This window comes from Ovis aries, chromosome 25, assembly GCF_016772045.2.
Source record: "Ovis aries strain OAR_USU_Benz2616 breed Rambouillet chromosome 25, ARS-UI_Ramb_v3.0, whole genome shotgun sequence".
Taxonomy (NCBI): domain Eukaryota; kingdom Metazoa; phylum Chordata; class Mammalia; order Artiodactyla; family Bovidae; genus Ovis; species Ovis aries.
Window position 1 is genome coordinate 27,800,954 of NC_056078.1, and position 26,204 is coordinate 27,827,157.

At 37.4% G+C, this 26,204-nt stretch overlaps 1 protein-coding gene across 2 annotated transcripts in view; it reads right to left on the minus strand.

The window, feature by feature from the left end:
- Nucleotides 1-26,204, minus strand: part of MICU1 (mitochondrial calcium uptake 1) — a 234,422-nt gene that overhangs the window by 165,368 nt on the left and 42,850 nt on the right. For both annotated transcript variants that reach the window (XM_015104425.3, XM_012105260.4), the window contains exons 4-5: nt 19,660-19,822; nt 4,871-4,914 (exon numbers count right to left, since the gene is read on the minus strand). In XM_015104425.3, the coding sequence (XP_014959911.1) occupies nt 4,871-4,914; nt 19,660-19,822 (207 nt within the window). The remainder of the gene's footprint in view (nt 1-4,870; nt 4,915-19,659; nt 19,823-26,204) is intronic.

A 26,204-nucleotide genomic window follows, 5' to 3' on the forward strand; every position in this document is an offset into this window, starting at 1 on the left:
AGGAGAGAGGGAGAAAGAAAATTATCTGTTTAAACATCAAAATAAGTTTGAGAGGAAACTCAATTGTTTTCTTAGTAGTAATTTCTACCAAGTTTCTAACCATCATGCATGAAATTTACTATAATTATCACATACATCTGTTTTTTTCAACGGAAATTATCTTAGGAGTTATATACTCTGGAAATTGCTATTCAACAACTGAGATTTTCTGACTCTTGAGAGAATAAGAGTCATGAAGATCCAAAGGAAAGAATCAAGGTCAACACTTGAACTGAAGGAGGAAACAGACAGAACAGGCTCCATCTTGAAAGCAGGACTCCATCTTGGGCCGGACTATGGACTTTGAGCTATACGCCCAGTATCTATGGAAACGACATACCAACTGGAAAACCAGGCCCTCTGGATGGAACCCCAGGGCTTGTAGCTAGACTCTCTGTTGCCTAAAAGAATACCCTAATTATCTGTGTAACCGAATAGAATCATAAATTCTATTTTGCTTATTGGGGTATGACCACAGGCCTATTGATAATTGTCCAGTTAACTATCTAGGCTTAAGGCATATGAATCATGGGTTAACTTTGATTGTATCTTTCTTTTCCTTTGTTCAGACTAGTTTCAGGGAATTTGGGGAGGCGGGTTTGGGCACGCGCACTTAGGGTATATAAGGTTTTCAGAAAAACTGGTCAGGGTCCTTGGCTAAGAGGAGACTCTGCCTTGGGCCCACTGGTGTAATAAACTGTACTCCACTATCTGCATTGTTCTTCTGTGAGTTTGTTTCCCAGAATGCATGGCTACCACAGAATAAGCATTGATTCTTATAATTATTGAGGGAAAAACTTGATACAATGCAAAAATCCCTGAAAAAACTACTAAGTTAATTAAGTACTGAATGAAATTTGCACTCTTCATTATTTGAGATTTAAAAACAGTAAAGAAACTACTTTCTTCAACTTCATATTAAATAAAGACAATTCATAAAGACATAAACTAGACGTGAACTAAGTTTAAGTACCCCATTTAGGAAGCATAACCTTCACTCCTTAAAATAAAACCTTAATGATATATTTGATAGAGAACAGGACTTAAATGAAGAAACTAGTAAAGGAATTAAACATGCATATCATTATGCGGATGAAAGGGGAATTTGTGCACTTTTTCTGAGGAACAGGCTAGCTGGCTCAGGGTCACTGGCTCAGTTTTATATCTCCTTATGTTAAGTGTCCCATTCTTTTATTCTCTTTCAGAATCTGTTCCCCTGGATGAAGTCAACTTTTACATGCCTGAGTCTCATATAAATCGTACTTTCAAACATTATAACATTGATATCCTTAAATCTTGCCTTTCCTACTCTGATTTCAGATTTTGTGCTTCAGTGCATAAACATTTGCAACTATAACCTGTTAAGACTGCCTTCCAAACATAGAAGCACTGCCATTTTTGTCTCCATAGCAAGAGAAGTACACAAATACTTTAAATTATTTTTAAAATTTATTTGCCTTTTATTGAACGATAATTGCTTTATAGAATTTTGCTGTTTTCTGTCAAACCTCAACATGAACCTGCTGTATGGCTCAGGAAACTCAAATACTTCACATTTTTATTACATCTTACTCTTGCTGTTTTATAAAGACGAGTGGAAATTGAAAAAAAAAAATGCAAACAACACAAATGATAAGAAATGTAGAGGTCATAGATTTAAATCAATTGAAACAAAAGTAGAGCTCATCAGTCAATCCAAAAGTTGCAAATTTCTAGCATCAAGTTGACAAGTACTGGCCAAAACAGGAGAAAATAAAGAGCACGTATAAAACATGAGTTACTGCCGGGAGCCAGCACGAGGAGTCCCGCCTGTGGCAAAGGTCATGAGGTTAGGGGGTCCAACAGGCAAAGGCGAGTCTGGCCTTAAGGGAGCCTCACTGGATTTTCTCAAGCATCTACCCCCAAAACCAGAGTCTGCCTGCTGTACTGCATTATGCTTTTTGCTTACGCTTCTGACATTAACAGGGGCTGTCCCACCACCACCTTTTTCTAAGTGAAGTGAAGTCGCTCAGTCGTGTCTGACTCTTTGCGACCCCATGGACTGTAGCCCATCAGGCTCCTCTGTCCATGGGATTCTCCAGGCAAGAATATTGGAGTGGGTTGCCATTTCCTTCTCCAGGGGATCTTCCCAACCCAGGGATCAAACCCAGGTCTCCTGCATTGCAGGCAGATGCTTTATCCTTTTAGCCACCAGGGAAGGCTCTGGAAAAAGTTAATTTAGAGCTTTTAGATAATAAGTCTCCTGGGCATAATAAGAGTGTTTCAATCCAAAAACCCTTCTGATGGCTTTCTAGCCTGCCTACAGGACTCTTACAGCTGCACATGTGATTGTTTGTGGCCTCCCGACCGTGAGAGGCACAGGAAGCTCAAAACATCCTAGGAATGTAGGGGCTTCCCAGGAGTCAAAATCATTAGAATAGGACTGATTAAGGGTTTCATTTGTTGGGCCAATACTTGCTGCCAAATTTTCATATCTTTTATTTGTTGATATAGTTGGTATATAGAAAAAGCAAGTAGCAACATAGATCTTTGAGTTAAGTACCTTCTTTGTTATAACCCACTGCACCTTTGTTCTATAGGGATGTAACTTTAGTGCTTTGAGGGTGATGCAGATTAAAGAAAAACACTTCAGGGGAAATGAGATTAACATTCATTAAGGAAGAGAGCCATAAAGTGTTAACAGGCCTCTTGGCCAGAAGATAATGTAAAACACCTGAGATCTTTTGTATACAAAAAGATACACAGAAAGGGTCAGGACTGCTGCCCCTGCATGACTCTGTATTTTCCATTATGTAAAACTTAGGGTATATAAACACCTTTTAAAAAATAAAGTTATGGGGTTTTTGCACAAGCTTGGCCTCCCCCGTGTCAACTCTCTCTCTCTCCTTCTCCCTCTCCCTCCCTCTCCTTTTCAGGCTGATCCCTTGGAGCGGAGGCTCTCCATGTCTACTTATTTGCCCGGGCTTCTAAGACCCACGAGAGAGGGAGCCCAAGGCGGGGCACCCTCCGCTATTCAAGCAGACACCTGTGGCCTAACGTAGATGGTGCAAGTTTCTTGTCTTGAAACTTTATTAGCTTTCCGTGTAAACCAAGGAATATCAGTCTCTTTTCTCCACTAATTTTCCTACTACACTATTTTTTCCTAATCTCTCTTTATATTTCTAATTGAATAATTATTTCCTAAGACGCCAACTCCATCCCCTGTTCTAATTACCCTGGAACCACTGGGGTTGGACCCTGGCAAGTTACTATTAGGGCTTCTATATTTGGGAGTTCTCTAGGAATGGAAATTCCCCTTTTAACATGTAAAGTTGCTGTTCGACTTGCACATCTTTATCCAACTTCTTTACATGTTTTCAGGTTTACAAAAAAGGACTGAATTCTCATGTTATGCTGGATTCCTTCAGCAGCCAAAAAAAAAAAAAAGTGATCTATAAAATTGATTTTGTTGTACGATATTAGTGACATCATGAGTCATACCTCCAAGGAATATGCAATTGACTAGTTGATTTTTCCCAATAGGTCAGTCAAACATTTTATTGGTTACCTCCTTCCTAGGCGCCAAGCATACTCTGGACTCTGAGTGACGTAAAGATAGATAAGACAGGGGCCTAACCTGCCAGAGACTCTGAAATCAGACCCTGACACCAGTGTCTGCAGTAACCCTTTATATGGATAGTAGAGACACTAAGGATCAGAGAGAAGATGGGATTGTCCCAAAGCAAAGCTAGAACTCTGAACCTGGGTCTCCTAGCTTCTAAATGCCCTTTCTTTTTGATCATTCTTTCTTTTAGAACATGTGATTTTAAAAAGAAGATATCCACGGATGGAGGCATTGTGCCACCTGAACAGAAAAAGTAAATTTTAGGCTGGAAGCCTTGGCTTCCAAGATCTCTCAGATCTCTCAACTTTTAAAGCAGCCACTCATTCTTTCTGCTTGTGCAAGAATCTGGGTACTTATATCTTCACCTTACCAATACATGTAGTTTTATATAAGGATGCAAGATTGACACATTCCTGCAACATCAGCTTCTATTAACCCTGACTTCTACCCGTCTAGAGCCTAGTTTGTAATCCTGCCTTTTCCAGCCACTTCATGATTTTCCTTCTGACTTCCTTCTTGTTAAGCTTTGTAAAGCCATCCCTGGCTCGATCTTCTTCCTGCTGTGCTTTCTTCCTCCACTTTAAAACAGAACTTTTACTTTTCTCTCTGACTCTGTGTAATATTTTCTTTTTCTTTTTGGAGAATTCAGTCTGAAAGGGAAAAACATGTTTAACTGACTGTTTTGAGATAATAAAATTAAAAGTTTCATTTTCTATACTTAATGATTTAATTATATGATTTATTCAGGCATAAAATAAATTGAAAGTAATATAATGTAAAATTTATATGTATATTGGGGTGCTCTTCATAATTGCTTTAAAACTACTAGTAAGGACTTCTCCAATTTTCTTGTTAGGGTTATGACCATAAACTATCAAAGTCTAAGTAAAGTCAAATCAGATAGGTGTTTTTATAAGAAATATAATATTGGGGAGTTGTTAACCTTTATAATGGCTTCTAAATTAAAATTCAAATGTCAAAACACACTCAATTAGCCCTCATTATATACAGCAGACAACCCAACAGTATTACTTTATATGCAAAAACACAGAAGAACCTTCTGCTTGATTTTTTCTGTAGAACCATTTGAAGGCACTTACAGGCCTCCCAATGTAAGCACCAAGCTTTTTCAGTAAGATAAACAAGTATTCAGAAATTTCTCACAAATAACTTTAGAGAAACTTTCATAAACAACAGGATATACATGTTGTGTCGTAGTTCACTCACCTTTCCATCAAAGCGTTTTATTGTATATTGATCCAGACCCAAGTCTGTAAAACAGAAAAAAATAATGCTTAGTCACTGATTATAACTTGGGTGAAATACATGAAATGCTAGCTCTCAGTTTTGTTTCCAATCCCATTGAGATGGTTTAGCTACAACATTATTTGAACAGAAATGAAAATTCTGTCCCACTTTCAGACTTAAAGTGTTGGTACTAAAAAATACCAATCCTTTATTTTATATATGAGAATGTGAAACTCTTAGAGATAAAAAGAGTCCATTTGCAGACCTATTCATATACAAACCTATTCAACAGTAAAGCCAAACTAGAACCCTGGACTCTTCCCAGGATGATACTTTTTCATTACATCAAAATGATATATTACCTCTAAATAAGGTGAGGGGATATTAGTTTTATCTGAAAGCATAATCATTTTTTGTATAAAGAGATATGAGTTTAATACCAGGAGACATTGCGCAACACACCTAAACAAATTCAAATCGGCCATCTTAATATGACCTTTTAAAGGTGGGCTGAATAATAACTTTAGCCTTGGGAATTCCTAGCATTGTGAAGTACTAAGCACCATGAAAGATAAAAGGAAATATATTAAGTGTTCTTGAGGGCTGGGATTTTCTGTTTTTGATGACTGCTTTATCCCAGTATTTGGAATAGTGCTTGGTCACTAAATACTTAAAAAACCCCCACAAAACTGAATGAGTAAGATACAATCCTTGCCTTGAAGAGTAACAGTTTTGTAAGAAAGACATATGCAATAATATTGCAAGGGGAGATACAATGAGTTCAGTAAGAGGATGCTGTGGTACTTTTTAGAGTGGAGAAATCAGTTCCCAATTAGACTTATTTTTCTTGCATAACTACTTAGTTGTTTTCTTTCAGTTCTCGCTTTCTTCATGCCAGTTCAGGCCCTTATTTCATTATGCTTACAGTAATACAATGATTGGAATATCACTGCTCCCAAAGGAAGCTTTTTGCATTTCTGCTTCTACACATTTGGTTATACATGCTCATCTAAAATGTGCTTCACCTTCTAGAAGTCTATCTGGAATAAAATGAACCACTGACTGCAAAAGAAGAAGAAAAGTCAGAAAAAAAGAAAACTTAAAAACAAATCTAATTTGAAACTTCACATGTACTCAAAATATCAGTTATAAAGGCAGAACATGCCTCTATGATAAAAAAAGAGAACAAGAAAGACTTGTAGACAATTAAAACTAGCAAGGGGAGATAAGAAAGATTTCCTAAGTGAACAGTGCAAAGAAATAGAGGGAAACAATAGAATGGGAAAGAATAGAGATCTCTTCAAGAAAATTAGAGATACCAAGGGAACATTTCATGAAGAGATGGGCACAATAAAGGATAGAAACAGTATGAACTGAACAGAAGCCAAAAAAATTAAGAAGAGGTGGCAAGAATACACAGAAGAACTATACAAAAAAGATCTTAATGACTCGGATAAACACAATGGTGTGATCACTCACCTAGAGCCAGACATCCTAGAGTGAGAAGTCAAGTGGGCCTTAATAGCATCACTACAAACAAAGCTAGTGGAGAATTCCATTGAATTCTAGCTGAACTATTTCAAAGCCTAAAAGATGATGCTGTTAAAGTGCTGCACTCAATATTCCAGCAAATTTGGAAAACTCAGCAGTGACCACAGGACTGGAAAAGATCAGTTTTCATTCCAATTCCAAAAAAAGGCAATGCCAAACAATATATTCAAACTACCACTGCATTCATTTCACATGTTAGCAAGGTCATGCTCAAAATCCTTCAAGCTAGGCTTCAACAGTATGTGAACTGAGAATTTCCAGATGTACAAGCTGGATTTAGAAAAGGCAGAGGAACCAGAGATCAAATTGCCAACATCCGCTGGATCATCAGAAAAGCAAGAGGATTCAGAAAAATATCTACTTCTGCTTCATCGACTATGCTAAAGCCTTTGACTGTGTGGATCACAACAACCTGAAGAAAATTCTTCAAGAAATAGGAATACCAGACCACCTTACCTGCCTCCTGAGAAACCTGTATGCAGCGCAAGAAGCAACAGTTAGAATGGGACACGGAACAACAGACTGATTCAAAACTGGGAAAGGAGTACATCAAGGCTATATATTGTCACCTTGAGTATTTAACTTATATGCAGAGAACAGAACATCATGTGAAATGGTTGGGGGAATGAAGCACAAGCTGGAATCAAGATTGCTGGGAGAAATACCAATAACCTCAGATATGCAGATGACACCACTCTTGTGGCAGAAAACAAAGGGGAACTAGAGTCTCTTGATGAAGGTGAAAGAGGAAAGTTAAAAAGCTGGCTTAAGACTCAACATTCAAAAATCTAAGATCATGGCATCTGGTCCCATCACTTCATGGCAAACAGATGAGGAAACAACGGAAACAGTGACAGAGTTCATTTTCTTGGGCTCCAAAATCACTGAGAATGGTGACTGCAGCCATGAAATTAAAAGACGCTTACTCCTTGGAAGGAAAGCTATGACAAACCTAGACAGCGTAATAAAAAGCAGAGATACCACTTTGCCAATAAAGGTCCATATATCAAAGCAGTTGTTTTTCCAGTAGTCATATATGGATATGAGAATTGGATCATAAAGAAGGCTGAACACCAAAGAAATGATGCTTTCAAACTGTGGTGCTGGAGAAGACTCTTGAGAGTCCCTTGGGACTGCAAGGAGATCAAGTCAGTCCATCCTAAAGGAAGTCAGTCCTGAATATTCATTGGAAGGACTGATACTGAAGCTGAAGCTCCAAAACTTTGTCCACCTGTTGCGAGGAGTTGACTCATTGGAAAAGACCCCGATGCTGGGAGAGATTGGGGGCGGGAGGAGAAGGGGACGACAGACGATGAGATGGCTGGATGGCAGCTCTGGCTCAATGGACATGAATGTGAGCAAACTCTGGGTGATGGTAAAGAACGGGGAAGACCGTGATGCTGCATTCTATGGGGCTGCAAGAGTTGACACAACTTAGCGACTGAACAACAACAAAACTGTGATTGTTCATTTCCTCATATTTCTTAACATACTGTCAGGAAATTACAAAAAGTTATTTCCCTGGACCACTGCCAAAAAGACAACAGAATGGAAAAGAGAAAATAGAAGAGTGAATTATAGAAAAACAGAGACTCAATACAAGGTCTTCTGTTATACAAGATCTTCTGTCATACATGATCTTTTCTCATTCAGAAATACAGATGACATAATTCAGAAAGTATTAGCAGAACATTTCTCATTTAAGTAAAATGAACAAAACTTACTTGTAACCCACTCCAGTGTTCTTGCCTGGAGAATCCCAGGGACAGGGAAGCCTGGTGGGCTGCCATCTATGGAGTCACACAGAGTCGGGCACGACTGAAGTGACTTAGCAGTAGCAGCAGCATGATTTCAACATATAATCAATATGAAACTTATTGAGATATTTTACTTTGTATTTATACTGAGTTTTTTAAATCTAGTGTGTATTTTACAATTATAGCACATCTCAATTTAGACTAGCTACATTTCACATTATTACCATAATATCCAAAAGAATTCAAAAGTTAACTTGAACGGATTTATGTTTTCCATTGAATGCTCTTTACTATAGTTGGGAACATATTTTACCATGGGCATCTACCCAAAAAAAGGAAGGGGCATGTAAGGACAGCCTGGCATGTACTGACAATTCCTGTCATTTAAAAGCAAATACAGACATAAAGTACTTAGTTGAAATACATGATTGGTTCATCCTGTTATATTTAGATTTCTTTACCTGTCAAATGAAGGGGATGGTTGGATTAGATCAGTTCTTAAAATGGTTGGGGGGTGAAATATGGGAAATGTGGATGGACTACTTCATTCTATCCTTACTCCCTACTTCTCTTAAAATTCTAACAGGCTCAATTACAGTGGGGAAGGGAGAGTATGCTGAAAGGTGAAAACACAGCATGTATTATTTGAAAATGTAATCAGATGACTCCCCTTCCATTTCTCCACCCTCATTCTTGGGTCTTAACTTAGAAACACGGGATGTTATGCTGCTATGCCTAGGGTGTTTTCTATGGTTCTCAAACCTCTCTTCAAAGAACTCCCACAGTCATTTAATGTTAACAGAGTGACCTAAACACGATCTCCTCCTTTTCATTAATGAGAAAGATGACCCTCAAAAGGATTAAATGATTGTTTTCGATTTTAAGTCTAACAATCTTTTTAAATTATGGCAGTTGCCCATCTTGAATCCACACTAAAAATAATATAAATGTGCAAATAAGAATAGTCTCAGTTGAAGCTCTTGAGTGAACATTTAAGAGGTTTGTTTTAAAGATGATAGCTACTCATTTTGTCAAAAGACATAAATGAAACTGAATCATATATATAATTTTGATATAATCACATATATAAAATCTAAAAATTAGAGCTTAAGTAAATGGAAACTATATAATTTTACATAAGAAGTCCCAGCTTCAATATTTAGAGATTCATTTTTCAGTTTGAAGAATTCATTCTAAAAAATGGATGCAGAAAATTATCCTAAAATTTTATATAAATGATTGTATTTTCAGCTTATGTCAGTCAACAAAACAAAGTATAGTTCAAGTTCATCAGATAAACATTTGCTTAGAATCTAACTGCTAAAAATCAAAGGCAAAGAAAAAAAAATTTTTAAACAGGCAGTTTAAAGTGCTGAAAGAAAAGAGTTTCAACCCAGATTTCTTTATTTAGTGAAAATATTTTTCAAGAATGAAGACAGGGCTTCCCTGGTGATTCAGTGATTAAAAATCTGCCCTGCAATAATGCAAAGGACATAGGTTCAATCCCTGGTCCAGGAAGATCTTACATGCCTGGGGGCAACTGAGCCCATGCATAACAATTCCTGAGCCTACTTGCCCACAACTAGAGAAAGACTGTGGGCAGCAACAAAGACCCAGCACAGTCATAAATAAATAAATAAATACCTGGGAAAAAAAAAACCTTAAAAAAAGAGAATGAAGACAAAATAAAAATGTTCTCAAATGAAGGAAAACCAAGAGAATTCATCAATAGCAGAACTGCTTTAAAAATGTTATCCTTCAAGTGTGAAGAAAGTGATACCAGAAGAAAATATGGAACTTAAGGAATAAATAAAGAACAACAGAAATACCTAATACTTATTACAGATAAATTTAACAGACTATTTTGGCAGTCGAAATAAAACCTTAAAACAGTATCTGGAAAGAGTTTTCAACTTATGTAGCTCTAATACATATGATGTGTGCTTAGTTACTCAGTTGTGTCCAACTCCTGCATGGACTATATAGCCTGCCAGGCTCCTCTGTCCATGGGGATTCTCCAGGAAAGAATATTGGAGTGGGTTGCCATGCCCTCCTCCAGGGGATCTTCCCAACCCAGAGATTGAAGCCAGATCTCCTGCATTGTAGGTGGATTCTTTATCGTCTGAGCCAGCAGGGAAGCCCAGGAATACTGGTGCGGGTAGCCTATCCCTTCTCCAGGAAGGGAGTCCCAACCCAGGAATCGAACTGGGGTCTCCTGCATTGCAGGCGGATCCTTTTACCAGGTGAGCTACCAGGGAAGCCTAATACATATGATACTATACCACAAACTGGGGAGAATACTCCACTTGAAGCAGTAAACTATAAATTCTTAGTAAAGTGTGAAAAATTAACTATGTATTGATATATTATAATCCCAGTAGCAACCATTAAAGATACACAACAAAATATACTTAAATTCCTCTGCCAAAATTAATTAAAATGAAATATGAAAAAATCTTCAGGGATTCCCTGGTGGCTCAGTGATGAAGAATCTACCTAAATGCAGGAGACACAGGTTCCACCTGTGGTTCAGGAGGATCTCCCATATGCTGAGCAACTGAGTCCACATGCCACAACTACTGAGCCTGTGCTCTAGAGCCTGGGAACTGCAACTGTGCAGCCCACATGCCACAGCTACTGAGCCTGTGCACCCCAGAGCCTGTGCTCCTCAATGGGGGAGGCCACTGGAATAAGAAGTCCATGCACCTCAACTAGCGAGCAGCCCGTGCTCGCTGCAACTAGAGAAAAGCCTGTGCAGCAAGGAGGACTCAGTTCAGTTCAGTCACTCAGTCGTGTCCGACCCTTCGCGACCCCATGAATCGCAGCATGCCAGGCCTCCCTGTCCATCACCAACTCCCGGAGTTCACTCAGACTCAAGTCCATCGAGTCGGTGATGCCATCCAGCCATCTCACCCTCTGTTGTCCCCTCTTCCTCCTGCCCCCAATCCCTCCCAGCATCAGAGTCTTTTCCAATGAGTTAACTCTGCATGAGGTTGCCAAAGTACTGGAGTTTCAGCTTTAGCATCAGTCCTTCCAAAGAACACCCAGGGCTGATCTCCTTTAGAATGGACTGGTTGGATCTCCTTGCAGTCCAAGGGACTCTCAAGAATCTTCTCCAACACCACAGCTCAAAAGCATCAATTCTTCGGTGCTCAGCTTTCTTCACAGCCCAACTCTCGCATCCATACATGACCACTGGAAAAACCATAGCCATGACTAAACTGACCTTTGTTGGCAAAGTAATGTCTCTGCTTTTCAATATGCTATCTAGGTTGGTCATAACTTTTCTTCCAAGGAGTACTCAGCACAGCCAAAAATAAATAAGTAAACAAACAAACAAAAAAAACTCTAAATAATCTGAAAAGAATGCAGGAAAGAGGTAAAAGAGTAACATAAAAGGGGAAAACAATTAAATGGTAGACCTTAATCTAAACATATCAAAAATTACATTAAATATAAATCATCTAAATATATTAATTAAGAGGTAGAAACTGTCATATTGGATAAAAAACAAGATCCAACTACATGTGGTCCATAAAAAACCTATTTTAAATATAATCGTATAGGTAAGTTAAAAGTAAAATGATGGAAAAAGATGTACCATGAAAAGTGAATCAAATAAAGACAGAGTAGCTACATAAATATCAGACTATATGGACTTTAGAGCAAAAGAAATATTAGCAAGGATAAAGAGGGTCAATTATATAATGAAAGAGGGTCAATTCACCAGGAAGACAGAATAATCCTAAGCGTGCATGTACTTAATAAGAGAGTTTCAAAACATCTGAAGCAAAAGCTGATAGAACTGAAAAGATACAAACAGACAAATTCACAGATAAAAGTTAGAGATCAACTCCCTTCTCTCAATAATTGACAGAGACAGGAATAGATAACCAGTAAGGATATGGAAGATGGAAAGATCAGTGGTTGCCTGAAACTTGCCAGGGAAAAAGTGGGAAGGCAGGATTACAAACGGGCACAAAGACATCCTAGGGGGTGATGAATATATTCATCATTTTGATTACGCTGGTGGTTTCACCACTGTATGAAGTGAAGTGAAGTGAAGTGAAGTCGCTCAGTCGTGTCCGACTCTTTGCGACCCCATGGACTGTAGCCTTCCAGGCTCCTCTGTCCATGGGATTTTCCAGGCAATATACTGGAGTGGATTGCCATTTCCTTCTCCAGGGGATCTTCCCAACCCAGGGATTGAAGCTAGATCTCTCACACTGTAGACAGGCACTTTACCATCTGAGCCACCAGGGAATACGTCCAATTAGTATATCTGTACTTCTTGTTTTGTTTTTGTTTGTTGTTCAGTCGCTCAACTGGGCACTAAGCTTTGACGTGATAGACAATTAAGAATTGCTACTTCGTTTGCTACCACAAGCCCCACTGGTCATCGGCAGGCACAAAAGCTGGAAAGTCAAACATATACACAAGCTCCCTGTTCAGAGATACCAGCAATCTGGGACAGGGTACAGGGAGAACACAAAAATGATGCCCACTGGCCTGCCCAGTCTCTGAAGAAGTTTATAGTCAGACTATAGATGTGTGTTTAATTAGAAGCCTCCCCTCAGGCCACAGCCATGAAGATAAGTTAGTAAGCCTCTTTACACAAAGACTGGGGTGTATTTCATGCTGGTTATCTGTGCTGTGCCCTGGCATGGGCTAATCAGTTAACAACTGTTTCTCCATTTGTTACAGCCCTATGGGACCTGAGAATGTAAGCTCCAGTGGCCACTAGAGGCAAATGATCAAAGGATGTGTCCTGGGTGCCAGCTGCAAAACCAGGATGCTAGACATGCACACAAATCCCCCTCTGGGAGACACCAGTGACCTAGGGCAAGGCAGAAAGGTATGCAAAGATGGCTCCTACTGGCCTCTACAATCTTTAGAAAGTATTTCAGCATGTCTCTGGATGTGTATTAAACCAGAAGCCTTCTCCGCAAGCCAAAGTTCCAAGATAAGCAAAGGTACCTGTTTCACAGAAATACTGGCGGTGTTTCAATTTGCTACATCCGTGCTGTGCCCTGAGGGTGGTAGCCAGTTAAGAATGGTTTCTGTATTTGTTACAGTCCTATGGAACCTGTGAACATAAACCCTGCTGCCCACCAGAGGCAGGTGAACAAGGGGTGTCTCTTGGGCAGCTACTGCAAAGAACAGGGCACTGGATATGCACAAGCTCTTCTCAAGGAGAGACTGGAGACCTGGAACAAGGCAGAGGGAGAGTGCAAGCCTCTGTCTTTGGAGAATATTTCAGTAGGCTCCTAGGTATGTGTTAAATTAGATGTCTACCTCTCAGGCCAGTGCTGTAAGATAAGCAAACAGGCCTCTTACACAGAAAGACTGGGCACTTTTCACTCAAATACCTTTGCACTGGTCCCTGCAGGGTAGCCAGGCATGAGCACTTAAAGAACTGCTCTTTAGTTCACTATAGGCTTGTGGGTCTTTCAGATGCAAGTCCCGTTGGCTTTCAAATCTGGATATTCTGGGGCTTACCTTGCAGGTGTAGGTCTCAAAAGCTGGGGTGCCAGATGCGAGATTTAAACCTCCCACTCCTCAGTTAGAAGCTCAGATCTGTGAGTTCCCTCCCGACCACTGGTTACTGTGCCAGGAGTGGAGTTTATGGCGAGATTGTGTCTCAGCCTTTTCTACCCATTTCGATGTGGGTTTTCTCTCATTTGTCTGATGTATAGGAGTGGCTCATCTAGTTTTGGAGTTTCTTATTCTTCTTTATACAGTTGTAGATTTGGAGTGTCCATGCGAGGAAGGTGAGGTCAGGATCCTCCTACATAACCAACTTGACCCAAAACCACTGAATATAATTGAGGGTAAAATTATGTGTCTTAGACGAAAAGTACTCTGTTGCTGCTGCTGCTGCTAAGTCGCTTCAGTCGTGTCCGACTCTATGTGACCCCACAGACGGCAGCCCACCAGGCTCCTCCGCCCATGGGATTTTTCCAGGCAAGAGTACTGGAGTGCCATCACCTTCTCCGAAAAGTGCTCTAGGTAAGATAAAAAATGGCTCTCTAGTAAGAGTATCACTAAGGGCATGACTCTTATTCTAAGGAGAATATGGAGTCCTGAACAAGTTAATTCATAGTATGATCTCTCTCTTCTCTTTTCACATCCCTTTTGTCTTCCATGTAGATAAAATCAGATCAAGATGAATAGATCAGCCAGTGGGACGCGGTGGAAAGGAAACAGAGATCCTCTTTGCTCTGACCAAAGCTCAAGTTTTTCTACAAAGTACTTTAAAAACTCTATCCATACTGCTGCTTCTCCAAGTCATTGGCTAGCTATGCAAAATTGGTTACTACAAGCAGCAAGCAACTGTCTTATCCACTGTACACAGAGATGCTGATGATATTAAGGCTGCACAGAAAGGAGATGAGACATATTCAAGTCATACACCACATATTTTTAGTTCTTTTAATGTCCTTCCTGCTTACCTATGGCTACTCTAAACTTTCTTGGTATTCAGTACAAAAATATTCTTAATCAGCTTGCTACTGAAATTCATTAGCACTCTACGCACTTAAAAACTTTGTGATTATTTTTGAACTATTCTAAAACTAAAACTTACAAGTTTAGATCTGTTAGGTATCCTGGGATACAGTATGTGTGAAAGCCATGACAAAACAAAGTTGAAATATGAGCTACTGGCTAGAGTCCAACCATCTGATGACAAATTCAACTACAAAAAAACAGCCTCATTCTTTTCTTTGTTTCAACCCACACTGGAATAATATATATTTTACTTTTGCTACATCAACATTTGTGGAAATTTGTGTTCATGAGCAAACAAAAATGAAGCCAAATTTTCTCCTGAATTTCATTTTAATATATTACAATTTTCCCTCATGATTATTATTTTAAAAGAAAAGCAATTATTCATTATTCTGACTTTTTATCAAAATCAGAAATATGCTTGGCATACGAGACATTTAGTAACCATTCTGTCCATATAACAGGTCTTTCAATAATTAAAAAACAAAACTACAAAGTTAAATGCCAAAATGTATGTAAGCAATTAGAATATATAATGATTTCCAAAGGGGGAGAAATTCCTTAAATGACCAGATAATTTTTACTAACCTACCTAAAGTGTTGCTTCATTTTCCCTGTCACACTGGAAGCAAAGTACAGTTTTATTTAAAGTTATTGCCACATATTAGATTTCATCTGGGTATTAGAAATAATTTGACAGTACAAAATATTTTGCCATCATAAAACCCAGGAATATATCTCGCAATCCTTTTTCTCTGTCTTACACACATCATCTTTAATCTCTCCTTCCACATGTCACAAAATAAGGTGTTAAAACTAATTCAAAAGATTCAAAAGCTAAAAAGGCGGTGCAATCAATGGAAATTGTCTGGTTTAGCAGCATTTAGTACACTCATAGTGTTATATAACTACCACCTCTATCTGTCTAATTTCAAATATTTTCATCACTCCAAAACAAAAATAAACAAAAAACACCTTGTGCCCATTAAGCAGTCAGTTCGCATTCCCCCAACCCAGCTGCTGGCAATTGACAACCTGCTTTCTATCTCTAGATTTACCTAGATATGTTATACAAATGAAATAATATCCCAATATAAAATAAAAATTTTTAAAAAGCAATCATATAATAAGTGGCCTTTTGTGTCTGGTTTGTTGATGATTTTTATTTTTTAATTTATTAAGATTTGTTTTGTAGCCTAACACATGGTCTATCTGGTCTATTCTGGAGAATGTCTGATGTACGCTTGAGAAGAAATGTATCCTGATACTCTTGAGTGAAGTGTTCTATATATGTCTATTAGATTTAGCTGGTTCATAGAGAGTTAAGTCCTCTGTTTCTTTAATGACCTTCTGTCTACATGTTCTTTTCACCACTGAAACAGGGTTATGAAGTCTCTAACCATTATTGTAAAACGATTTCTCCCTTCAATTCTGTCAATCTTTCTCTCACATATTTTGGAGTCTGTTATTTGGTGGGTGTATACACATATATTTATCACTGTTATATCTGCTTGATGAACTAACCCTTTTATATGTAAAAATGATTTTTCATATAATGTCCTATGGTAAAGAATCAGCCTGCCAACGCAGGAGATGCAAGACACATGTGTTCGATACCTGGGTTGGGAAGCTGCCCTGGAGTATGAATTGGCAACTCACTCCAGTATTCTTGCCTGGAAAATTCCAAGGACAGAAGAGCCTGGTGGGCTACAGTCAATGGGTTGCAAAGAGTCAGACACAACTGAGGGACTGAGCAGGCATGCAACACTCTTCTAAAGTGAGTTTCCTGTGGACAATATATAGGTAGATCATATTTTTTAATCTCCTGTCAGTCTCTGTCTTTTAACTGGTGAGTTTGTTTTAGATTTAAATTATTAATATGGAAGGACTTGCTTCTTCCATCTTGTTATTTGTATGCTATATGTCATGTCTTTTTTATCCCTTCATTTCTCTGATCTTGCCTTCTTTTGTGTTTGATTTTTTTTTCTAGTGTACTATTTTAATTCACTCCTCATTGCCTTTTTTGTATATTTTTTAGTGATTTTCTTAGTGGTTAACCTGAGGATTACAATTAACATCTTAAATTAATAATCTACTTTGAATCAACATTAACATATCTGTAATTGTTGTTTTACAAATTTCTTCATATAGAAAACAAAATAGGAGTTAAAACTCCAAAAACAATACTGACTTTTCTATTTTCCTATATACCTTTACAGGTCTTTATCATTAAAAAATTTTCTTTGTATGATTTTGGTTACTATTCAATATACTTTGATTTCAGCCTAAAGGATTCCAGTTAGCAACAAACTTCCTCTGCTTTTACTATCTAGAAATTGTCTTAATTTCTCCTTCTGGAACTCCTATTATGCATATGTTGGTATTCTTGCTTTTGTCCCACAAGTACCTTAGGCTCTATTCATTTGTATTCATTCTTCTTGCTCTGCTCCTCAGACTGCACATCAACTGACCTATCGCCAAGATTCTGATTATTTAATCTAACTGCTCAAATCTATATTGAACTCTTTCAGTAAATTTTTTATTTTATCTACTTTTCAGTGCAATAATTTTTAAAATTTTGTAATTATATTTGGCTGCACTGGGTCTTTGCTGCTGAGCACACGCTTTCTCTAGTTGCAGCAAGCAAGGGCTACTCTTAGTTAAGGTACAGTGCACAGGCCTCTCCATCACAGGGGCTTCTCCTGTTGTGGAGCACAGGCTCGAGGTGTGCAGGCTCACTAGTTGGGACGCAAGGGCTTAGTTGCCCCATGGTATGTGGGATCTTCCCAGATCAGGGACTGAACTTGTGGCCCCTGAATTGGCAGGTGGATTCTTAACCACTTCACCATCAGTTCAATAATTCCTACTCAATTACTTTTCATAATTTTAATTCTTTATGAATATTCTCTATTTATTAATACATAATACTCCCTATTTCCTATAGCCCCTTGCCTATGGTTTCCTTTAGCTCTTTGAGCATATTTAGGATAGCTGATTTAAAGTCTTTGTCTAGTAAGCACAATGTCTGGATTTCCTTGGGGATGGTTTCTATTTCTTTTTTTCCCCTCCTATTCTGATAATTGTTGATAAGCCATGCAATTCTTCAAACTGAAAATTAGACATTTTTAATATTGCAATGTCGTAATTCTGGAAATCAGATTCTCTCTTTTTCCCAGAGTCTGACATTGTAACTTGCTGAGGACTACAGTCATCACTTTGTTTAGTGACTTTTCCAAACTATTCTTGCAAAGACTATTCTTCCTCATGTGTCATCAGTGAAGTTTCTGCTCTATTATTTAAGCAGTCATCAAGTGCTCTCACAGAATTTCCTTAAATGTTAGATGCAAAAAATAACAAACCAACAAACAAAACACATCCCAACTATTTTAGTGTTTGTAGATTGGCCCCGAGTTAGGGTGCTCTTTTGATGTTTAGCTGCTGCTGCTGCTAAGTTGCTTCAGTCGTGTCTGACTCTGTGCAACCCCATAGACGGCAGCCCACCAGGCTCCGCTGCCCCTGGGATTCTCCCAGCAAGAACACTGGAGTGGGTTGCCATTTCCTTCTCCAATGCATGAAAGTGAAAAGTGAAAGTGAAGTCGCTCAGTCATGTCCGACTCCTAGCGACCCCATGCACTGCAGCCTACCAGGCTCCTCTGTCCACGGGATTTGCCAGGCAAGAGTACAGGAGTGGGGTGCCACTGCCTTCTCTGTGATGTTTAGCTAGTCTCTCCTATAACTCCGCCTTAACTTACCTCCACTTCCATGGAGCACAACTATCAACAAGAAATACAAGGCCACTCAAGTCTTTTCCAAGTATGCATCAGGCCCTGAGCCATCACTTTGGATTCCCTAGGCAGTAGCCTTTCAAAGCTCTTATTCCCTGAAATGTCTTTATTCTCATCCTCCTTCTTAAGCTTTTTAGTCTGCTGCTGGTCCTATCTGCCGTCTCTTGGCCTGATGGGTTATAGGTGGTATACATGTCTTTAAATTTTTTAAATAGATGACATTTTGAGGTGGGTGAAACAAAAGGCAAATCTTTGTGCTGGTAGCTCAGTAAACTATCAGATGAGTTAAAAGGCACACCCACTTTTTAAAAAACAAAACTGTATACGTTGCCCTTTACTGAATTCCCCATCACTAGTAAGCCACAAAAGGAATGTAGGCTGCCATTCCCATGACTGCTGCTAAGCAGGGAAATAGGGCATGGTAGGCAGGTAACCAAAAGGTCACAACACTTTCTTTTCAAAATCTATTGGCTTCATTAAACATTACCCTGGTTGCTATAACAGTTTTTTATTAGATTTCAGTGATCCAAAAGTTGATTTTGTCCATTTTGGGCAGCATAATGATTTGCTTCAGTGAAAGAACTGATTTTTTTACTGAAGAAAATGACAGAGTCATTTTTCCCACCATGTCTCCCAAAAGCATTTGTAAATTATTACCTTTAACTTACAATATTAAGCCCTTTATTTTCTTTCCTCACATCTCATTTCTTCAGGCTGGTTCATCTAGATGGGACATCCTTTCCTCTGTTCTTCAAAACTTTTATTCAAACTTAAAAGTATTCTCTAGAAACCATTCTCTAAACTTCCAGGTTGAGTTAAGTGCCCCTTACACTGCCATAGCACCTGTTCTTTAACAAATCATCACACTCCTGAAACTACCTGTTACTATCTCTGTCTATCCCACCAAAGAGCAACATCTGTAATGCATTGCCTTCAGGAATAGTTTTATAACAAGCAATGAATCTCAACCAGAGGGGTATAATCTCAACATTTTAGATTACAGGCTCCCCTTTCTACTCCTAACGCCTAGCACAATGCCTAACATCCAGCAGCTACACAGTGAATAATTATTGCATGGACTTACATAGTTTAGGCGATACAGAGAAACAAAGTAGCATATAATGAAATAAAAACCACAATCTTATTTTTCACTGTAGCAACTTACGTTCTGGTTGTTTTTCATTGGGTGTTATGGATCGCACAAAATCTTGTGGTGTCATAAACACTTCAGATTCACCATGCTCACTGATTACTTTCAAGGTGGCAAAATAGCGGAAGATTTTATCTGGTGTGGAATATGCACGAATCCTATTCTCATATTCCATCACCTAAAATTAGAAATTCAGAAAGTGTTATTGTATTAAGCAATTCTCATTTTCATGTATTTTCTCTTACTTGGGAGAAATTTTATACCATTTTTCCTATAGCTGTTTTTTCTTAATATTAGAAATTACTTGTGTCTCAAAAACCTATGATTTACTATTCATACTTCAGTTGAAGCAATGATTGTATAAGTTTTGTTTAGAATGTTTTTTAAGGTGTTTTTTTTAGTTGGAGGATGATTGCTTTACAATGTTGGTTGGTTTCTGCTGTACAGCATTACAAATCAGTCATAACTCTCTCCATATATATATATATATATATATATATATATATATATATGTAAATCCCCTCCCTTTTTAAACAACTTTATTTTATTTAAACTTTGGCTGTATTGGGTCTTCATTACTGCATGAGAGCTTTCTCTGTTTGCTGCCAGTGAAGGTAATCTCAGCTCTAGGGTGTGCAGGCTCAGTAGTTGTAAGCCCACAGGCTTAGTTGCCCTAAGACATGTGGAATATTCCTGGACCAGGGATTGACAAGTGTCCCCTGCAATCCAAGGTGGATTCTTAACCACTGGGCCACCAGGGAAGCCTTAGAAGTTTTTGAATAGTTTCCTAATTTCCTAAATCATTGAAAGCAAGCAAAAGAAAAATGTCATACAAGAATTCAAAAAGTCTCAGTCAAAGGCTCCATACACATGAGAGCCTACCATTTTTTAAATACCAAGTTTTCTAGAAGGGACTAATTTTACAGTTTTACTTTCATGCAATTTCCTGAATTCTAAAACAGACATGGGACTTTCACAGATCTGAACAACTCTTTCAAATATAAATTACGTTAATAGCATAAAAAATAAAATTACATATCACAGAAACTCAATTATTAACACGTCTGAAGCAAAGACTTTTACTTTGGACTGAAACATTAGACTTCCAGAGAACATTTAAATATAGCATATTTAGAAAAGAGTAGATGTGGGAAGAACATAAGAAAATATTTGAATAGGAACAAAATTACATATGGCATACATTTAACTAAAAGAGTATAACATTAACATAAAAGCTAATATAAAAGTTAATATAATGTTAATATAAAAGTCCATTTCTTTATCTAGCCCCCAAGACCCCATCTGTACATGAAACATACAAAAATACTGTTATCTTTTGCGTAATATTCTTATACAACCTATATAGTACTTTGTTGAAAAGATTTCTCTCATACTAGAATTTTATATGTTGAGATAACCAATACTAAATAGTATCTTATAAATAACTGGCTATAAATTATGTCAAGGCAATATGATCAATTATTGGATTATTATTTAGATCCATACAATATGGATCTAAATCCATATTGTAAGGCAACTATCCTTCAAATAAAAATTTAAAAAATCTATCAGTGAATTCAATATCTATAAAAAACATTATTCAATGTCTATATTTAAAAAAATTATTAATGTTTTAATTTGCTTTATTAATACAGCTATTATTGTAACTGTCATTTCTGGCTAGATGGTCACTTTGAGGTCACCGAGAGCAGCTGGTTAACAATGGACTCAATTCCATTACCAGATGTGCTCTCAGTCACCAAGAAAGGAATGCTAATTTGTAACTATACGTGACAGGAATCTTTCTAAAGGTAATTTGCATTAAAGTCTGAATACTGATTTCAGAAAATTTTTCAATAGATTTGGCACATGGCAGACACACTAAGCATTCCCTTAGCAACCTTTCAACCCCTTAGCAGCCTTGAAACTTAGCTACAAGTCTTAAACCAAAGGCATTTTATATTTTACTACATCTGCTGGGTCATACCAGCTACAAAACAAAAATAATCAGTTTGTAATATTTAGGATATAAGCTACAGCTACTGTCAAAGATGGCTTTGTCAACTAAAATGTTAAGTCAATCATATGTAAGATAAAAGTAGAAAAAGAACAACTTAAAAGTCAATGATTTACAGACTGAAAATTAGATTCTTCATTGTTACCCAAAAAATACACTGCTGAATATTACTGATTAGTTTTAGTTTGAAATAATAGGTAAAGTAACAGACTTCCTGCATTTCTGCATTTTTACAGTTTAATATAGATATATGGTATAGTATATTTTTGTGTTTTTTCACTTAGCAATCTAGCTTTTTTTAAAGTTTTTATTGAATTTGTTACAATATTGTTTCTTCTCCAAAAGGCACATGAAAAGATGCTCAACACCACTAAGTATCAGAGAAATACAAACTAAAACTATAATGAGGGGCTGATACCAGTCAAAATGGTCATCATCAAAAAGTCCACAAACAATAAATGCTACAGAGGGTGTGGTAAAAAGGGAATCCTCCTACACTGTTGATGGGAATGTAAACTGATACAGCTACTACAGAGAACAATATGGAGGCCCCTTAAAAAACTAAAAATAGAGCTACCACATGATCCAGCAATCCCACTCCTGAGCATGTATCTGGAGAAAAACATTTTTTTGAAAAAAACCCATGTATCCCAGTGTTCAATACAGTACTGTTTACAATAGCCAAGAGACGGAAGCAAACTGAATATCTATTGACAGATGGATGGATAAAGAAGACGTGGTACATATACTCAAGGAAATATTACTCAGCCATTAAAAAGAATGAAATAATGCCATTTATAGCAACACAGATGGACCTGGAGTTTATCATATGAAGTAAAGTAAGTCAGAAGGACAAATATCATATGATATTGGCTTACATATGAATCTAAGTAAATGATACAAATGAACTTATTTGCAAAATAGAAATAGCCTCATAGACTTAAGAGAACAAACTCATGGTGAGGGGAGGGACAGACTCAGAGTTTGAGACTGACATGTATACACTGCTATATTTAAAACAGATAATGAACAAGGAATACTGTATAGCATGGGGGAATTTTGCTCAATATTCTATAATAACCTAAATAGAAAAAGAATTTGAAATAGATATTTGCATGTGTAAACTGAATCACAGCGCTGTACACCTGAAATTAACATAATATTGCTAATCAACTATACTCCAATGTAAAATAAAAAGTTTGTTGTTGTCTTTTTTAAAAGAAGACAGATAACAAGTATTGGTGAGGGTATCGAGAAAAGTGGACACTTCTGCACTGCTGGTGGAAATGTTAAATTGATTCAGTCACTATGAAAACAGTATGGAGGTTCTTCAATAAATTAAAAATAGAACTACTATATGACCCAATAATCCAGCTTTTGGGTATATAGCCAAAGGAAATGAAATCAGCATCTCAAAGTGGTGTCTGAACTCCATGTTCATTGCAGCTTTGTTCACAATAGCCAAGGTATAGAAAAAAATCTATGTGTCCATCATGGAATCTCAAGGGACTCCAGAGAACCAATATAATTTTGAAAGAAGAACAAAGCTGGAAGACTCTAACTTTCTGATTTCAAAACTTATTACAGTCATAAGAAGAATGTGGTATTGGCATAACGATAGGCATATACACCAAACAAACAGAAAAGAAAGCCCAGAAATAAACCCTCATATATATCATCAAATGATTTTTGACAAGGGTGCCAAAATCATTCAGTGGAGAAAGCAAAGTCTTTTTGACAAATAATGTTGGGAAAACAAGATATCCACATACAAAACAAAAAACATACAAAAAAATGAAGTTGGGGGCGTCCCTGGTGCTCCAACGGTTAAGACTTCCAATTCCACTGCAGTGGGCACGGGTTTGATCCCTAGTCAAGGAAGTTCTATATGCTGTGAGATGCAGCCAAAAAAGAAAAAAAAAACAAGAAAACTTTTAAAAAAGATGAAGTTGCACCCTTATCTAACTCCATATTCAAAAATTAACACACAGTGAATCAAAGACCAAAATGAAAGATCTAAAACTAGAAAACTCTTAGAAGAAAACGTAGAACAAAGCTTCAAGACACTAGATTTAGCAGTGCTTTCCTGGATGTGATGCCAAAAGCATATGCAACGATAGAAAAAAAAGAAAGACTTCATGGGTGTACCTATGGCTGATTATTGTTGTTTGGCAGAAAACCACAAAATTCTGTACAGCAATTATCCTTCAATTAAAAAAATAAAGTGGACAAAAAAAAAGGTACCTTATATAAGTTAAAAAACATCTGCTGTACATCAAACAGCAATATCAATAGGTAAAAAGGTAATCCGCAGAAATTAGTGATCAGATCATATAGAAAACTACTAAAACTCCATTAAAGAAAATTTTAAAATGGGCAAAGGATGTAAACAGACATTTCTCCAAAGAAGATATACAAATGGCCAAAAAGCACTTGAAAAAACGCTCAACATCACTGATCATCAGGGAAATGCAAATGAAAACTACACCAAGATACTACCTCAGATCCATTAGGATAGCTAATATCAAAAAACAAAAATAACAAGTGTTAGCAAAGATGTGGCAAAAGAGGAACCCTTGCTGGTGGGAACGTCAAATGGTGCAGCACTGCCAAAAACAGTGCTTTCATAAAAACAAGCACTTCCATTTAAAAAAAACACACACAACTGAAAATAGAACTACCATATGATAATGCAATTTCACTTCTGGGTATATACCCCAAAGAATGAAAAGCAAGGTCTCAAAGAGATATGTGTATACCCATGTTCAGAGCATCATTATTTACGATAGCTTAAATGTGGAAGCAACCTAAATATCCATAAACAGATGAATGGATAAGCAAAACATGGTATATACATACAGTGGAATACTACTTAGCCCTAAGAAATTCTGACATATGCTACACCATGATAACCCTTGAGAACTAGGTGCAATAAGCCAATTACAAAAATACAAATACTATATGAATCCACTTGCATGAGGTTTTTCTTTCTTAGGTATTCAAAAATCTGAAAGTGGAATGGTGGTTGCTAGGGGGATTGAGGAAAGGGGATAGTAGGGAGTTATGTTTAATGGGTATAGATTTTCAGTGTTATAAGATGAAACATTTATGAAGACGGATGATGGTGATGGCTGCACAATATTATGAATGTTTTTATTACCACTAAACCATACACTCAAAACTGGTTAAGATGGTAAATGTTACGGTGTGTTTACCACAAAAAATACTGGAAGAAAAAGAAAAGAGACCTTGGGGGAGTACTGGAAGAACTAACAAGAAAAAAACATGAAAAATATTTAAAAGATATACAGGATGCATCGTAAGGATTCAAAAGAAAAGAAAGGACATTTAAAAAGAATTCCAAAAGAAAAGAAAGGACAGTGAATCAGTATTGAAGCAATGTGTAAGAATTTTTCAGAATTGAGAACCTGAGGTTTCAAAAGGGACAGTAAAATTAAAACTAAAAAAAATAAAACAAAGCTAAATAAAATAAAAGAGAGAAGCATGCACAAACTAACAACAATAGTATGCCATGAACTAAGTGATATGACTGTCCTAGATCTTTGTACTTGAGAATTTTTTTTAATTAAAATAAAATAAAACACACAAGACAACCAGGCCATGCACAGGAATAAAAACAAATTCAGGACACTTGTTTACATCTGAAGAGGAAGAGAGAAAAATGAGGTTAGAGCATACAACAATGTATTTTTTATATTCACTGTTTCTTCTTACAAAAAAAGGAAAACACAAAAAACTGAAGCAAATATAGCCAAATGTTAAAAACTGATAAAAACGAGTGTGGGTACATGTATATTTATTATAGTAGTCTCTATTTTTCTCATTGGATATTTAAAATATTACAGAAAAATCAAGGGAACATAAAAGAACAAAAGCAAAAAGTTTACATGAAAATGATGGCTCAGAGGTAAAGAACTGGCCTGCATTGAAGGAGACACGAGAGGTGGGAAGATCCCCAGAAGAGGAAATGGCAACCTACTCCAGTATTCTTGCCTAGAAAATCCCATGGACAGAGGAGCTTGGTGGGCTACAGGCCACGGGGCCACAAAGACTGAGCCACGGACATGACTGAGTACTGAGCATGCAGGCATGGCGATATCAAAGGCAGCATGTAAAGACGGTAGCAGTTTGGTATTCCAGGGTAAAAATCTGAATAGGATAGTATTTAGAAAAAAGTGCATGATCAAAAATGAAGCTTATTATTAATTGAAAGATAACTGCTTTACAATATTATGTCGGTTTCTGCCATATATCAACATGAATCAGCCACAGGTATACCTATGTCCTCTTCCTCTTGAACCTCCATCCCACCTCCCACTCCATCCCACCTTGATGAAAGGTTGTCACAGAGCCCTGGTCTGAGTTCCCTGAGTAATACAGCAACTTCCCACTGGCTACCTATTTTACAGATGGTAATCTATATGTTTCCATGCTACTCTCTCCATTTGTCCCCCTTTCCACTTTCCCTCTCCCTGTATCCACAGTCTGTTCTCTACGTCTGTGTCTCCATTGAAAGGGAAAG